This window comes from Caretta caretta, chromosome 1 (assembly GCF_965140235.1).
Source record: "Caretta caretta isolate rCarCar2 chromosome 1, rCarCar1.hap1, whole genome shotgun sequence".
NCBI lineage: Eukaryota > Metazoa > Chordata > Testudines > Cheloniidae > Caretta > Caretta caretta.
In genome coordinates this window covers 124,692,510-124,710,221 of record NC_134206.1, presented here as the reverse complement: position 1 = coordinate 124,710,221, position 17,712 = coordinate 124,692,510, and the positions used below count along the sequence as shown (strand labels likewise).

General features: G+C 38.4%; 1 protein-coding gene across 6 annotated transcripts in view; it reads left to right on the top strand.

Annotated features, from left to right (window-relative positions):
* The window catches only part of PPP2R3B (protein phosphatase 2 regulatory subunit B''beta), an 89,749-nt gene that overhangs the window by 57,922 nt on the left and 14,115 nt on the right, over positions 1 to 17,712 (top strand). For all 6 annotated transcript variants that reach the window (XM_048859536.2, XM_048859530.2, XM_075131021.1 and 3 more), the window contains 8 exons: positions 144 to 329; positions 1,584 to 1,687; positions 2,391 to 2,493; positions 3,435 to 3,509; positions 8,975 to 9,061; positions 9,533 to 9,689; positions 11,894 to 11,942; positions 16,813 to 16,902. In XM_048859536.2, coding sequence (XP_048715493.1) covers positions 144 to 329; positions 1,584 to 1,687; positions 2,391 to 2,493; positions 3,435 to 3,509; positions 8,975 to 9,061; positions 9,533 to 9,689; positions 11,894 to 11,942; positions 16,813 to 16,902 — 851 coding nt within the window. The remainder of the gene's footprint in view (positions 1 to 143; positions 330 to 1,583; positions 1,688 to 2,390; positions 2,494 to 3,434; positions 3,510 to 8,974; positions 9,062 to 9,532; positions 9,690 to 11,893; positions 11,943 to 16,812; positions 16,903 to 17,712) is intronic.

Sequence of the window (17,712 nt, the reverse complement as noted above, 5' to 3'; positions counted from 1 at the left end):
TCCATCATATGTAATTTTCTGTAGGAATATGTTACAGTAGTTAATACAAAACAAGATAAAGGCTTTTCCGTCTCATTCTAAGGAGGATTGTATGGCAAACAGTTTGATACACCTCAGTATGTCAAATGTATTTATCCATTTAGGTTCAGACAAAGAAAGAAGAACCTTTGCCGCCGTCACTGAGCCAAACCATTCCAACATTTTATTTTCCCCGAGGATGTCCAAAAGAAAAAGTGAATATAGATGCAGTGATTGCCAAAATAGAGAGAACTTTCTCTCAGTTTCCAAATGAGAGAGCAAGATTAGAAGACATGGGCAAAGTTGCAAAGGTAAGGATTTACTGGGTGTCTAACTTCAGTATACTAACCTACAAAAAGGCAACAAATGGTTTTCCTATGTTATCTGTTGTGTGATATGAATAAAATTCCAAAAAGTTAACTTAAATTGGGCTGGTATTGTCTTTACTTAATATGGGGCCTGATCCATAACCCATTAAAGTCAATGGGAGTCTTTACATTAACCTTAGTGGGTTTTGGAGAAAACCCATAAACTTCAACATCAAACTCAAGCAGCCAAATTTTCTTTGAGTTATATCTTGTGCAGTCCCATAGATGTCAGTGGGATAGCATTGTCTCAGTGCAAAATTTGGCCATGTGCATTCACAGTAATCAGTTGTACTACTGCAGATGTTTTAAGCGCATCTTTAAGTTGGTTTACTTACATGGTGCAAGATTAGCATTTTGAGTTATCACTTTGAATAGGTCTATGTAGAACTCTACAATTAAACCAGTTACTCATCTAAAAACAAAGAAGCTAGATAACTTTCTCACCTTAGACAGGAAAAGAAAGTTATGGACTTAGGTTATTAAACCTTCGAATCCAGAATGGCTTTGTTTCTTTGGAGGGTTTTTTTAATCCTTCAGTAGTCACTAGATTTATTGCAGTGTCAGAATATGGGGTTTATCAATCTAAAAAGACTGACTTGTTTTGCTTCTGTATAACATACATAGCAAATTGGGTTGGAGGAATTTAATGTTTTCTCCATATAATATTGAAGCAGGAATGTAAATGATAAATATTTTGTTTTCAAGGGAGCTGTATTGATCACTCCGTATATCTTTCCATAGTAGTCTAGGGCTAACACTGGAACACATACACTGTGATTGCTTACAGTAAACATATGCTTGTTTTCATGTGTGAATCCCCCATTTCTTTAGAAGTACAAGTGGAAAAATGGTTCCCAACTGTGGGGAAAAAAGAATAAATGGAAATGACTTTTCCCCTTAATTTCTTTTATTTACCATGAAAATCTACCTTGTTGTGCAGTACAGTAGAGACTAAAGCTGTTGGTCAAATTAAAGGTTACCTGTCAAAAAACTAAATCTTCCAGGAATTGCCTTATTTTCACTGTAGTTCCGTAAAAGTGTGTGCAACGAAACAAGTGTCTGTCTTGCTCTCCCATAATGCCCCCTTACAACTACACGAGCAAGGTTTCATTTTACGCTAGTGTTTTGAGAGGGAGTAATGCTCAGATAAGTAATCAATAAACTGACTGTCTGCATTGTTCTACACCTTAATTCCAGGCCTGTGAATGCCCGCTTTACTGGAAAGGTCCCTTGTTTTATTGTGCTGGAGGAGAACGAACCGGATGTGTCTCAGTTCATAAATTTGTTGCAATGTGGCGAAAGTAAGTAGGTTGCTTTTTGAGGTACTGTATTTCTTAATTTAAATGTAATATTTAAGCTATGAATGTGATCCAGCCTGCAAACAAACAAAACCCCTTTCTAATAGTCCAACACAGAGTGGACTGGATTTAAAAAAAATGCGTACAGTTTAAATTCTTGATATTTGCTGTGTAAAGATATATAATGTGGTGTGGTTAATGACAAGTTCCTAGTGCTCCCAACTGTGTAAGGTTTTGAGAAGTGTGGTCCTAATTTGCAGGAATATGTCAACAGTTGTGGGCAGATACTACTTTCTCTGGGATCAATGAGGCTAGGAAGGAGAACTATGGTCTTGATTTCAAACTGTCCTCTCATTTGACTACTCCACTTCTGGGAGCAGGTACAGTAAAGATAGTACAATGTAAATTATGCCTTAAAGTCTAGTATGAGAGGAAGCAATATGGGATTATTGGCCAGTGCAATGCGTAGAGCTGTGTAAAATCACTAGTAGGCAAAAGAAACTGTGACCACATGCCTGCCTTTATATTATGGTAACTCATTCTTTAGGTGCTCACATGTTACATCAATGAGTTGGGATTAAATTCTGAGACTGCAGATTTTTCATAAATCCTGCTGTAGAACTTCCTAACACAAATATGAGCATTTTTCCTCTCTGAATGGAGTAGAAAAAGTTTGATGCAAATTCATTTTATATTTGCATTTCAGAATACTACAGACCTGCCACGATGATGCTGCAAAGTTTGTTCATCTTCTGATGAACCCTGGATGCAACTACTTGGTGCAAGAAGACTTCATTCCATTTTTACAAGTACATAGCGATTTAATTTAATCATGACCTCTTTGTATCTTCCAAAGCTAAACAAAAGACTAGCTGTACCAGCACAACTTTAATTTCCTAACTGATAGAGTAACTCTAGTAAAGAGAATGAATAAAAAGATTACTGATATTTAGTGCACGCAACTTGTATGGTCATCTGAGGAGTTTAACTTGTAAACAAGTCATTTTACAGTCACAAATATTTATAGCCTACTTTTATGTAGGGAAGAAGTTGAAAAGAAGAAACCCTACACATACTACAATAGCTCTTAATTGATGTTTGATTTCGACTGACTAATGTGTCAGAGCCTATTTAACCTTAAGAATGACAACTCATGATTGACATAGTAGTGTTAAGGATGTGCTTCTTGGGCTTCTGGGAAGTTATTGGGGAGGGGAAAGAAGAAAAATGGCAGTTGAATCTCTTTTTGGACTGTCACAGGTCTTAGTGCTTTGCTAATGAATGACCAGAAGCAAACTTCCATGTTGGACTTAGTGTACTTCCACGTGGTTTTATAGAGTGTCTTCATTTCTAATGGAAAACCATCTGTAATTTTTCAGCGGTGCTATTTCTTACTAGTTACATGTATCAAGCCCCATCTACACCAGGAAAATAAGTTGTTTTTTTTCTGAAAGGAACATATAATTTGCACACCTCTGCCTATTGTTTCTGACATCTCCCTATTACAATTAAGAAAGCTCATGTTGAATGGCTTTTAAAAGTCACGTTATTTTGAAAACTTACATCACCATGGTATGTTTACATGAGGCAGTCTACAAATTGTTATACTTAGTAATGGTTGCTTTGCTTAGCAATCGAATTTGGAATGGCTCTTTCAAGGAATTGGTGGTAGTATTCTGCATTAATGAGTTGATACCCAGGGTGAGAATGGGTACCAGTTGGCATTTCATTTCCTCCCCTCTCTTTATAGGATGTGGTGAATAGTCATCCTGGCCTATCCTTTTTAAAAGAAGCATCCGAATTTCATTCTCGTTACATTACCACAGTAAGTGCTTTATTTAGAAACATTACTTTTATACAATTTAACAGTTAATTAATAGGTCAATTGAAATATGTAAAACCATACTTTTCACAATGGGCTTATCACTAGAGACAAGTATTCTGTTGATTTCAACTTTTCAGGTTTCTAGTGCATGATACTGAGTCTATTCAAATCTTCAGGAGACACGGTAATGGGAGGAAGAGCATTTGTCATTGCAATCGATAGTTGTAAGGTTTCTCTGTATTTCAGCGTGTTAGAAGAGCTTACTGAATAACAGTTGAAATGAGGAATACTGAATGGAGATGGTTTGTGTGGAACATGTTAATGTATTTCTACTGAAGAGCAAATTACTTAGTTAACTTGAATGCTTATTTGGGTGTGGTTTTCAATGTATGGCAGGTTAGAATACTGACCCTGGTTTGGACTTTGTAATGAAAAAAGCCTAAAAGTTTAAAATGACTTCCGCATTATTTCCAGTTCAGATTTTATCAAGTAGATAATGCATAAGTTCTCCACAATATTATGGAATTGTAAAGAGATCATGATAGAATTTAAGCCTTTTTTTAAAGCTACTTGCACCTTCCCAGTTCAATGATTTTCCTTTTAATTGAATTTTGTACACATGAAAAGTTCCAGATCTGCAGCTCTAAGCTTCTGTGACTAGTCATCTTTCTGTCCACAAACTGCTATCAATTTCCCTCAACTACTGATCTGGATTTGACAAACTCTAGAGATTGTTGCTTCAGACTCTGTGCTCATTTGGTCCTTCAATCTTCAGAGTCTGAGATCCCTCCCAAGGGCATTCAATTTTTTTTAAAAAATGTCAGCAAGCATCAGTGACTGAGTTTAACGAGCATCCTCTGGGAACTAAATTAAATCCATTAGTTCAGTATACATAAGCTACAGTTGGATGTAGCACAAATTTAATCTGGAAGTCTTTCTTTTGAGACATTAACTTTGCTTCTGCACCTTTCATGCTCTAGTGCAGAGTTGAAGGTCTTCAGGTTCATCCACCCCACTCCAATAGACATCGCCAATAGACCAATAGTAGTATTGCCAGCCCCAAGAGTGCAAAAATCATGATTGGCCTAAAAAGCAAGAGATTGTTTAAGAAGATTAAGTTGTGAGGTTTAGTCTATTCTGATTTTTGAACCCCTCTGCATACTTGCAGTGTGTTTTAGAAACACTGTAGTGCAAACTCTTGCATATTTATCAAAAGTAAGAAGACTTTGTCCCCTTTTGCAGTTACTCTTGTCTTTATGCAATCGTGGAGCAGGTGCTTGTTGGTCTACTCCCTAGCTCTTGCCTTCCAAGTCCAAGACAGCCACTGGTTCCCTTAACTGCCAAAGTTTGCACAGCTCCATGTGACATTTCTCATCAATGTGAAAGTCACTCATCTCCCCAATATGATTCTATGCCACTACTTGGGAACATGGAGGGGAGACATCATGTGAGTGACATTAGAGACTTTCTCACCAACAAGGAAGGGTTATACTTGGAGCTTCATGAAACTTTACTACTTGCTCAAAAGTTAGCTGCTACTATCATCCTCTTCCTCCCCCATGCCCTCCAAAAGTCAGTTGGTGCCCCCGCTACCTTTTGTGCCTGCTGCTGCTCCTGTTCTCTCCTGCAGGAAGCTGTGTCAGGATTGGAGGTTGTAGGGGAATATGCTGAGATCTTAATACCATACCCCCACCCTCTAACTCCTGGTCAGGAGAAGCCCTGCGGAAAGGTAGAGTGGAGGTGCTTTTGGGGGCTGAGCAATAAGGGCCAGTACTGCTTCAAGCTGCTGAGAGAGGAAGTGTGTAGCCATTGCAGACCTGGTATATCAAAATGCCTCAAGAAAATAATGTGCTGCCCCACAGAGCAGCAGGGGATGGTGGGTAGAGGGCTCAGTTGTATCTGCATAGTAGTAGGGTGCAGTGGGTGGGGGCGTGAGGACTCTGCTTTGCCCTTCACAAGACAGAGGGAGATGTGCGGGAGGAAGGGATTCCTTTCCAGTTGACACCTAATGTATAGGAGTAGGAGGCTCAAGGCAGGTCCCTAGCAAAAGCCTTTTCTCAGTGCTGTGGTGGGTGGGTGTTCCTTGTCCATAGTGGGTTACCTTCAGAGGGACAGCCTGCTCTGGGGTTGAGCTTTGTACTTCTGAGCCAGCTTATGCAGTCTAGCATGACGAAAGAACCACCCCCCGTGGTAGCCTGCCAAAAAAGATGGGGATGCAGGTCAGTCAGTCACCTCTAGAAGCCTGTTTTGATCCACCCCTCCCTGCTGCAATCAGGTCACCACAAGAACTGCCAGGGTGAGTGAGGGGCAAGAAGAGCTTGGAGGATGGAGCAGTGGGGAGTTCGTGCAGGCACCTGCTCCCAAGTCACATGAGGCAAGGAGCTCTTCATGTCATCACAAGAGCTCCAACAGGTAGCAAAGTTGTGGGACTCTCAATAAATTAATGAGAACTGATGACACTGTAACTGCTTTGCTGGGTTTTTCATGCTAAGAGCTGATACTAGTTTTTGCCTCTCACCAGCGAGGCCATAGCAATTCCTAGATGAATTATTTCTCAAAAGATATGGTTGAAGCTAGGGGAGAAAGAAGAAAATATGTCATCTGTGATGATCTTTCTTCGGCAACTGTATTGGAGCATGGTTTGTCTGAATTATGGAAAAACTACTGTTCCTTCTGAGGGCTGCAGCAGCTAAATCCTCTCATTCCCCAGTCCTTTCTTTAGTTGAGGAACATATTTACTTAGGGAGGCCTGGGTTGAAATAACATTTGACAAATTCATCTTAGCAGTTGGTTAGTAGGGATAGCAAATGAATTTTCCACTACTTACTTTTGCCCCTAAAAGAACTCCTCATATCAAGGTCCTAGAAAAGAAGCCCAAACTGCTATGAACATTCTCTCTGAAAAGGGAACCATAACATCAGTCCACTTATCAAAGACATAAGAAAACGGTCTACACTGTTGTCCCTTTTTAGAAGAAAGAGCATCTGCCGACCACTACATGCTTCTAAAGAAATTAAGCCCTGTAATTATCTGAATGATAACAAATAGATCTGTTGATCTCCCCTTTTGTTAAGTATTGTATTTAAGCGTATTTTGAATGGGAGTTGTTTAAGTAACTTCTTGAAGCTTTAGTGATCCAACTGCTGGGTGGAAGCTGTCTGGAGGATGTTGTCTTCACAAAATTAAAGTTGTAGGTTAGAGTTCTTAGTGGGTTCTCACACCAATTCACTATTAAATATTTGAAATCTAATTACTGTTCCGCTTCCACTTCTGGGTAAGATGCCATCTGAGCAGTACCTCAGAGGGAGGCAGACCCATCTGCTGGGCAGAGGTTTAAAACAATTGCTCTGTCTAGGAGTAAGGTCTGGTACACACGTTTTAGGCTAATATAAAGCTAAACTGTAGAAATAGTATTTGTACTGACACAAGGGTTGTATAGGCAACTTCCATAGGAATTAAACATATCTCTAGAATTTCAACAGTGTTATGTTTATTTTGCACAATTTTTCCTTCTCACAATAAAAAAAAGCCAATGTACAGCAGCAACTGACATCTTGAGCATAGTAAATCAAACAAGTCTCAAACTATATTTACTCATTCTCTGCTCTGGTTTGTTTTAGAGACCCAAATTTTAAGACTTGTCCAGTTGTCTCTAGCAAACATTCAATTTTGGGGGGTTTTTTTAGACCAGTTAGATGTGTAACAGATGAGGTAATGATGTCCAGATGGATTAAACTGCAAAGCTAAGGCAGAACTTTGCTAGAAAAAAATTGCTTTGTAGTTTAAGCCAAAAATGGGCTTCCCTAAACACACAATTAAGACTGAACTAATTAAGTTTCAGAAGTAAAATAGGCCTTTCTAGGCTTATCAAACCAGCTGTTCCAATTCAAAGTAAGAGCAGCAGAGCTTGCTGTATGCTGAAGCTTTAACTATATATAAAATTTCATGATTACAATATCAGTAACTCACTTAATGCCCTCTACTTATGACTCAAAGCCAATTTAATTTTGATATGGAAGTATGATGGACTGTTTCATAGGGTTTTTTGACATGCCTTTATTTTAGTAATATAGATGGATTTATAACCTGGGACTTCAAGTCCCAGATAGGTAATGTTTTTAATAGTGTGTCTGAAATAAAAATCTCACATTCTTTGGACTGAACCTTCTTACAGTAGGCTTCTAAGACCATTCTTAAGCTAAAAGTATAAAGTGTATGATACTATAAAATACATGTATCAAACCAACTTTTCCTTCTGATCTTTTCTCAAGTAATTCTCTTACCACATTCTTTTCCTGACCTATTCTTCCATATCCTGTCTGCCTCTTGCTTAGCTTAAATTGTAAACTCTTCGAACCAGGAAATATCTGTTATGCATTTTTCAAACATAAATTTACAGTGTAAATACATAAACAAGTTTTGTGATTTCTAATTTAGATTTTTAAGATCCTGGAGGGCTGAAATATTCTCTTATGTTTAAAGCACTAGATACGTGGATGGCATAATAGATAAGTGATAACCCGTAGATTTGTAAAATTGAGACCTAAATTTACATCAATAGAATCCTTGCTGCGGGTAGAACTAGTATCTTGGATATACTAGATCTGAAGGCTGTATTTGGAAGGGAAAAGCTGCTTGGCAAGCATGAGAAAGGAGGCTGTTGTGGATGTAGTGGGGGAGGTTTTCAGTGTGATAGAGTAAAATGCAGAAACCCAGAGAGGGGTATATGAAATGAGTTGGTGGGAGTAATTAGAGGGGAAGGGGATATCAGCAATGGGGTTCTTGAATAAATGGGACAGAGGTGCGAAAGTTGATCAGGGATAAAGTTACAGTAGTTGAGGCAAGAGAAGCCAGGGCATGGACATTTTAAAGGTTTTTCCAGGGTTTTTTAGCAATGGGAATAGTGAGGTAAAGGATGGATTTTAGTGATACAGAAGTAGCAGAATTTGTCAAGACTGAATGTTAAAAGAATGCTGGGAGAATAGAAGGGTGCTGGAGTTCTCAGTAGAGAGAGACAGCTGGAGAGGGATCAGGAGGAAATAAGTATGGCTTTGTGGCACTGAATCGAGGATATTGGGACAGCTGAAGGATGTCTAAGTGATATCTGTAGATTGAGTAGAGAGAGTTGGAAATCATTTCTGGAAAGATAGTATCTGAAACAATGGGAGGATGAGCTCACTAAGACAAGGTAGAGGGAAAAAGAGGAATGGACCCAGGCCTCAACAGATGAAGAGAGGAGGAAGATGAAGACTGAGGATAATGATGACCAAAATACTGCAGATTGAGCTATAGTAATAAACAATGGGAAGTGAATACAGCAGTAAACTGCAGAACTTTATTTCATATTTTTGTTTCTTTGCATTTGTACACAGGTATTTGTAAACACTTAACCAAAACTTGGAACAGTACACTGTTTAGTTCAGATAGTTAAAAGTAGACTTTTAATTTGTCTCTCTCTTTTGTAGGTTATACAAAGGATATTTTATACAGTAAATAGGTCTTGGTCTGGAAGAATCACGTGTAATGAACTCAGGAAAAGCAGCTTTTTGCAGGTATTTATGTAAAATTTTGCAAGGTAAATATAACTTCTGCTCATTTAAATGCTTTATTAAGTTAAATACTTAAAAGGGCATAAGTAAAGATGGTTTTCTTGCTTCTTCCCAGTTCAATGAAGATTAAAGTGCATTGATTCTCAAGGGAGCAATTATTAATACAAGACTGTTTCAATTTAGATTACTATGTTGTTCAGAGCTATATTTGTCTCTCACTTAGCAGAAAGTTGGCTGTCCTTACTATGCATTTTTCTCTAGCACCTTAGCTTTCAACTCAGTTTATTAAAATCTTCTTAGCATGCTATATTGTGCATAAGGTCTTTGAAAATAAAATAATTCCACTGAAAAACTGTTAGAGAATAGTGATGCTCATTGATGATATGAGAACTTTCACTCATCCTTCCAGTTGTTGCTGTGACCAACAGGCGTCTTGCAGGTTGTTTAATGAGATTTTCTTTTTCCTAATAATAGAATGTGGCATTATTGGAAGAAGAAGCTGATATTAACCAGCTGACAGAGTACTTCTCTTATGAGCACTTCTATGTCATCTATTGCAAATTTTGGGAGCTGGATACCGACCATGACCTCTATATTGATCCAAAGGATTTAGCCCGGCATAATGATCATGGTATGACACATGGAACAACTTTTAACCAGTTTAGCTTTAAGACCATAAGTAAAAGTTAACTGAAAAGCTGTACTGCACTTCATATACAGTTTTAAGAATATCTAGCGCCTACACGCTGTTCTGCATTCACAAATTCTGCAGTGGTTTTGGATTCTGTAATCCTGCACATTTGACCAAGAGTTTAATTTAAACATCTCTTTACATCTTGCAGCTGCTCTGGAAGTACTTTGTCCGACGCTGTGTCTATTGTCATCTTAAGGAATCATTCCTCTCATGATTGGAAAGTTCACTTACAAACAGAAAATCTGATGTGCCCTGCTCTCCCCCATAGTGAAAGAGATCTGGGACATCATTCTGATTGCCCTGTGGAAGGGAAATATTTTTCCCTAGGGTTGTTTCTACTCAAGTCTAACTACTTTTTAGTCAATATTTAATTCAGGAAGGAGAACACTTTTTTATGTTTTTCTCCTGGTCATGATCATTTGAACCAACAGACCAGCAAAGGCAAAAGCAAGTCTGATCACATATTATAGATGACTCCCTCCTCATTCTTAACCAGAAGAAAAAGTAACAGCTGTTAAACATGGACAGTAGGAAATATGGGCGCAAGCAGCTAGAAGGGGTTGATCTTAAGAACTGCTGCATGTCTGCCATTCCCATGAAGTTCAGCTGAAACCAAAAGGCGACACTGGGTGCTCAGCACTCTTGAAAATAGGCTACTTAGGTGCCTAAATATGGACTTCACAGCCTTACTTTTGGGCACACATTTTGAAAATTTTGGCCCTACACTTAAAAAGCAGGTGGTAGAGCAAGTTATGTCTCCAACTACACAGTTGTCTCCCACAGGGAGTGGCAGTCTCCTCATTGCTGTCAGTCTAAAACTAGACTAGACCAAGCACTCATACACATTGCGAGGAAAAATACTGAAGTGGAAGGGGTATTGACATGATCGCCTAACAGGTCTCTTCCCTCTCTAATTTCTGTGATCTCAGCTTTCAGCTGTACCATGCCTTTTTTCCCCCTCGAAGCACACGAGCTGAGTGTTACACAGTTCTGGGAATAAGTAGTGAATCGGTTGCTGGTGTCCCTTAGAACAATGGTTCTCAACTTCTCCAGACTATTGTACCCCTTTCAGGAGTCTGATTTGTCTTGTGTACCCCAAGTTTCACCTCACTTAAACTACTTGCTTACAAAATCAGACACAAATACAAAAATGTCACAGCACACTATTACTGAAAAAATTTTCTTTCTCACATTTACCATATTATAAAATCGATTGGAATAAAAATATTATACTTGCATTTCAGCGTACAGTATATAGAGCAGTAGAAACAAGTCATTGTGTGAAATTTTAGTTTGTACTGACTTTGCTAGTGCTTTTCATGCAGCCTGTTGTAAAACTAGGCAAATATCTAGATGAGTTGAAGTACTCCCTGGAAGACCTCTGTGTACCCTAGGTTGAGAACCACTGCCTTGAACATCATAATGTTTTTTAAAAGATATGTTCAAACAGGAATTAATTAAAGGAAATCCTGTGGCTTGTGTTATACAGGAGGTTGGACTTCAATGATCAGTGGTCCTTCTAGCCTTATCTATGAAATGTTTGGTGATAGCAAAAACAAATATATACTACAGGACAAGGCTTTGACTAATTAGCCTTTTACGGAAGCATTGGTGGGGGTTTTTTACTTTGAAATGAAAGGCTTCTACGGTTAAGTTAATCAGATGCAATTCTGGTTCTCTTTTCCAATATTAAACTTTGAAATGTAGACATATCTTAAAACATACAGCTCTTAAAGCCTATTAATTTCTTAGTAATATCTTTTGTATTCTAGTAGAGAAATTATGTTGAGTATGCTGGTAGAAGGCACCATAAAACTACGCAAATAAGAATCAATCATTTAACCAAAGACACTTCATCTTTAGTAAAACCCCAGAATTGGTAACAGAATAAAAACATGCATCTCAAAATTGTGTGTCAGAGATAGTTAAGTATTATCTTTATACATTACATTTTAGAAGCCCTATAATTCATCAGAGAGCCAACATGGAATTAGAAATTTTAAAGACCCTTGAAAGCAAGATTTACTTGTTAAGGCAATGCTTGTTAAATACTGATCTAATAGGCAGTAATCAGCTTAAACCCAATATAAAGCAAAAAAAGGACCTTTAAATGTCTTCTAATATTTTTTTCTCTTTCACAGCTATATCAAACAGGATGATAGAGAGGATATTTTCAGGAGCAGTAACAAGGTAACTTTTTATATGTTGATTTAAATACAGGTAATCCAATTTAATGGTCAGGCTTGTTTATGAAATATTGAAAATGAAGTTCCTAGAACAGATGAGTTCCACTGAAAATCGAAAGCTAATTTCAAGGGTTCAGCGCTGTCACTCCATCTTTTTAAATCCACTGTTTCAACAGGAATTTTTGTGTTGCTGGTGCACAATGTACTCTGTGCAAAGGTCTTTGATTTATGTTAAATAAGGTAAAGCAATGTTGACCGTTACTTTGTAAAATCTAATTTGGGTTGGGAGGAAAGTGAAAAGCAATCACTGGCTTTCTCTGCTATTTTATCTTTCCATTTGCAATTTAAAACTTTAAAGGGACTCCAATTGGAAACTCAAATTTTCATTTGAAAGCTTTTTCTACTAGTAAAAAGAAAAGGAGTACTTGTAGCACCTTAGAGAGTAACAAATTTATTTGAGCATAAGTTTTCATGAGCTACACACTGAATGCATCTGATGAAGTGAGCTGTAGCTCACAAATGCTTATACTCAAATAAATTTTAGTCTCTAGGTGCCACAAGTACTCCTTTTCTTTTTGTGGATACGGACTAACACAGCTGCTACTCTGAAACTTTTCTACTAGTGTAATAAGTAACACATAAGGTTAATGTAACTAAAGTTAGAGAGAAATTATTTATCTTAAGTGAGTACTTTGTGCATTCGACAACACTGTATAGGAGCTTCAGTATTTTTTTGATGGTCATTTGTATTTCCTGTCTCCATGGAATAGCTATGATGCCTAGGGCGAGATAGAAAACAAGAATTCTGAGGTTTTAACATGTTCTGCATCAGAATGAAAACTGGACCTGTCAAATTTAAAAAAAAAAAAAAAAAGGCAAGAGAACCACCTGAGAATAGCCAGTAGCCCAATGCTCACTTGGGATATGGAAGACCAGGATTCAAGTCCCTGCTCTGCCTGATTCTACCTCTCTCATGCGCTCTCTCTCTGGCCTAGTGAATAAGTAACTATTTACACCAGTGATGTGGACCCCTACAAAATTGCAAATGGAGGTGCAGGCCATTTTGAAAATTTAGACATCATCTGCAGACCCCAAGGGGTCCACAAGTTGAAAACCACTGATTTACATAAAGTGAAACAGCTCCAACAGGAGAGCGAGAGAGACTGACTCTATGGCCTGGTGGTTAGGGCACTTGCATGAATCAGGCAGAGCAGGGACTTGAATCTTGGTCTCCTACATCCCATATGAGTGTCGTAGCTACTAGTCTAGTGGTTATTCTGGAGTGGCCTTTCTCTTACTTAGACCTATTCTTGAAACGTTCACGACAAAATGTATGTCAAAACCAATAAGTTTGAGTGAAAAATTCAGTTTTGATGAATTGGCATTTTTTGACCCAAAAAAACAGTTTACTTGAACAATTCTTAGTCAGCTCTAATGACATGACACTCATGCAGTGCTTTTTGGCATCTCACATGCATGCTGTTCCTGAGGCTAACAAAGAGGTCTTGACCAGTAAATATAGCAGAAAATCTGAAACCAAAGTGGCAGTAGGCAGCCCCAGAGAGGAAGAAGTGTGCTTGGGCATGTTTCATGACTTCCCAAAAAGATCTAAACATCAGCAGAGTATCAGAAAGATGCTTAAAAACAGGAATTCTGTACAGGAGAAATTTCACGATGTGCTAACTCAAGGCTGCTTATCTGATTTTTTTTTTAATTGTTCAGTTTTGTAAAAATCGAAGTTCTTTTGGAAGGTATAGGACACAAAGGAAGTTGCTTGGAAACTGTAATGATCAGTGCAGTATAAGAACAGAAATGAAATGGAAGTGAATAATTCAGAAAGTATCTTATATTTATATTTTTATATATATATGTATGTGTGTGCTGTTGATCAGTCACAGTTAACTCACACGATTTACTCAAAAATTAATTGTGATTAAAAAAAATTAATTACGATTAATCAGTTTTAATTGCACTGTTAAACAATAGAATATCAATTGAAATTTATTAAATATTTTGAATGTTTTACTACATTTTCATATATATTGTATCGTGTTGTAATTGAAATCAAAGGGCATTTTTGATTACAAATATTTGCACTGTAAAAATGATAAACAAAAGAAATAGTATTTTTCAGTTCACATCATACAAGTACTGCAGTACAGTCTTTGTGTGAAAGTGCAACTTACAAATGTAGATTTTTTTTTTTTGGTTACATAACTGCACTCAAACAAAACAATGTAAAACTTCAGAGCCTCCAAGTCCACTCAGTCCTACTTTTTGTTCAGCCATTCGCAAAGACAAACAAGATTTGTTTACATTTATAGGAGATAATGCTGCCCTCTTCTCACTTTCTGGTGACCTTGTAAATAAGAACAGCCTTTGCATGCCACTTTTGTAGCTGGCATTGCAAGTTATTTACATGCCAGATATGCTAAACATTCATATGCCCCTTCATACTTCGGCCACCATTCCAGAGGACATGATTCCATGTTGACAACGTTCGTTTAAAAAAATGCGTTAATTAAATTTGTGCCTGAACTCCTTGGGGGAGAATTGTACGTCCCCTGCTCTGTTTTACCGTCATTGTGCCATATATTTCATGTTATAGCAGTCTTGGATGATGACCCAACTCGTGTTGTTCATTTTAAGAACACTTTCACTGAAGATTTCATAAAACGGAAAGAAGGTACCAATGTGAGATTTCTAAAGATAGCTACAGCACTCAACCGAAGGTTTAAGAATCTGAAGTGCCTTCCAAAGTCTGAGAGGGATGAGGTGTGAAAGAGCAACACTCTGCTGTGGAAACTACAGAACCCAAACCATTAAAAAGAAAATCAATCTTCTGCTGGTGGCATCTAACTCAGATGATGAAAATGAACATGCGTTGGTCCTCACTGCTTTGGGTTGTTATCGAGCTGAACCTGTTATCAGCATGGATACATGCCCTCTGGAATGGTGGTTGAAGCATGAAGGGGCATATGAATCTTTAGCACATCTGGCACATAAATATCTTGCAATGCCAGCTACATCAGTAGCATGAGAGTGCCTGTTCTCACTTTCAGGTGACATTGTAAACAAGAAGTGGGCAGCATTATCTCCTGCAAATGTAAACAAATGTTTGCCTTAGCGATTAACTGAATAAGAATTAGGACTGAATGGACTTGGCAGGCTCTAAAGTTTTACATGGCTTTATTTTTGAAGGCAGTTTCTGTACATAATTCTACATTTGTAAGTTCAACTCTCATGACAGATTGCAATACAGTACTTGTATTAGGTTAATTGAAAAATACTATTTCTTGTGTGTTTTTACGGTGCAAATATTTGTAATAAGAAAAGTGAGCACTGTACACTATGTATTCTGTGTTGTAACTGAAATCAATGTATTTGAAAATATAGAAAAACATCCAAAAATATGTAAATAAATGGTATTCTATTATTGTTTAACAGCGCAATTAATCGCGATTAATTTTTTTAATTGCTTTACAGCCATATAGATATAAGTGCTTGGAAAGCAACAAAGGAAAAGCAATAATGGTTTTGCCAAAACACATTGTCACTCTTTCTTTGTTGCTTTCCAAGCACTCTGATTAGGCTACAAAATGCTGTACAACTTTTGTATTTTTTTTTAATTCAAATGTAATTCTAAAATTTTTATATATCCATAATAGTGAACCACATTGTCAGCCCCACTTGCTGCCTAAGCAGCCATAATCATAGGACTGGAAGGGACCTGAAGAGATCTTCTAATCCAGTCACCTGCACTCATGACAGGGCTAAGTATTGTCTAGACCAGTGGTTCCCAAACGTGTTCCGCCACTTGTGCAGGGAAAGCCCCTGCCAGGCCGGGCTGGTTTGTTTACCTGCCGTGTCCGAAGGTTCAACCGATCGCGGCTCCCATTGGCTGCGGTTCGCTGCTCCAGGCCAATGGGGGCTGTGGGAAGTGGCGGCCAGTACGTCCCTCGGCCTGCGCCGCTTCCCTCAGCCCCCATTGGCCTGAAGCAGCGAACCGCAGCCAGTGGGAGCCGCGATCAGCTGAACCTGCAGATGCAGCAGGTAAACAAACCGGCCCAGCCTGCCAGGGGCTTTCCCTGCACCAGCGGCAGAACAAGTTTGGGAACCACTGGTGTAGACCATCCCTGACAGGTGTTTGTCTAACCTGCTCTTAAAAATCTCCAATGATGGTTATTCCAAAACCTCCTTCCCTAGCAATTTATTCCAGTGCTTACCTACCCTGACAGGAAGTTTTTTCTGATGTCCAACCTAAACTGCCCTTGCTGCAATTTAAGCCCATTGCTTCTTGTCCTATCCTCAGAGGTTAACAAGAAATTTTTTTCTCCCTTCTCCTTGTAACTTTATGTACTTGAAAACTGTTATCCTGTCGTCTTCCCCCTCTTCTCTTCTCTCGACTAAACAAACCCATTTTTTTCAGTCTTCCCTCACAGGTCATGTTTTCTAGACCTTTAATCATTTTTGTTGCTCTTCTCTGGACTGAAAGTCCAGATCTTTCCTGAAATGTGGTACCCAGAACTGGACACAATAGTCCTATTGAGGCCTAATCAGCTTATCTAAAGAGCCAGCTGAGGATTCCTCCTCACCGTACTCTGTGCCATCCACTTCCCCTGTTCTTTCATACAGGATGTGTTAAGGCTGGGGCAGCACACGGAGTGTTGCTGATCCTGAGCCAGAGCTGCATTCCCTAACTTCAACTATGATGTAAGCTTTTGAGTAAATTTTAAAATTAACATGAACAAAATGAAAATGACCCTTTTCCAGTGGTGAAGTCTAGTCCCAGTTTTGTTGCAGTATTTCAATGTCTTAAAATACTTACGCATTCTTGTTTTCCATTTATGTCAATACCTGCATTGGCCTTTAAGGGGCAAAAAAGCACAGAAAGAAGGAAAACTTAGCTATGCTGATTTTGTCTGGTTTTTGATATCTGAAGAGGACAAAAAGACTCCAACTAGGTAAGAGTTAACTGACACTTGAGCATAACTAGAAACTGGCTTTATTGGCACTGCCACTAGCTATAAACTGGCAGAACATACCTACCTGACCAAATGTAAATCGCTTTGAAATTTAATAGAAGGCTCCTAATGAGTGTTTTTTAATCCGTATGTTTCATTTGATTTTCTTTGGCCTCATTTCAGCTGTTGAGTCTGATTCATTTAAAGAGGCGTTTTGTGTTAGAGGAACATTTTCAGAAATTTCAGGCTTAAACAATCCACCTATCCTTTATATAAAGTTGTTCTTTCTAACTAGACTTGGTAATTTTCAAAGCTCTTACTTTTAAACAAGACCTTCCTTGAACATAGAATCATAGAATATCAGGGTTGGAAGGGACCTCAGGAGGTCGTCTAGTCCAACTCCCTGCTCAAAGCAGGACCAATCCCCCAACTAAATCATCCCAGCCAGGGCTTTGTCAAGCCTGACCTTGAAAACTTCTAAGGAAGGAGATTCCACCACCTCCCTTGGTAACGCATTCCAGTGCTTCACCACCCTCCTAGTGAAAAAGTTTTTCCTAATATCCAACCTAAACCTCCCCCTAAACATGTTCATTCCCTTCTGACATTATAGTGAGGTTATAATGCCAAATGTGTGAGACAGATGTCACTGCACAAGCAAAGTGAATCTAAACTGGCAAGGAGGAAGTTATTAACCTAATACCAATCTATAGAAAAAGTAGGTTTGTAAAAGGAAGCTGGCTAAGGAAATTTCTTTACGTCAGAGTTTTCTCTCTTCAGTATTGGTTCTTCATTAATGCCTCCCCAAAGCAC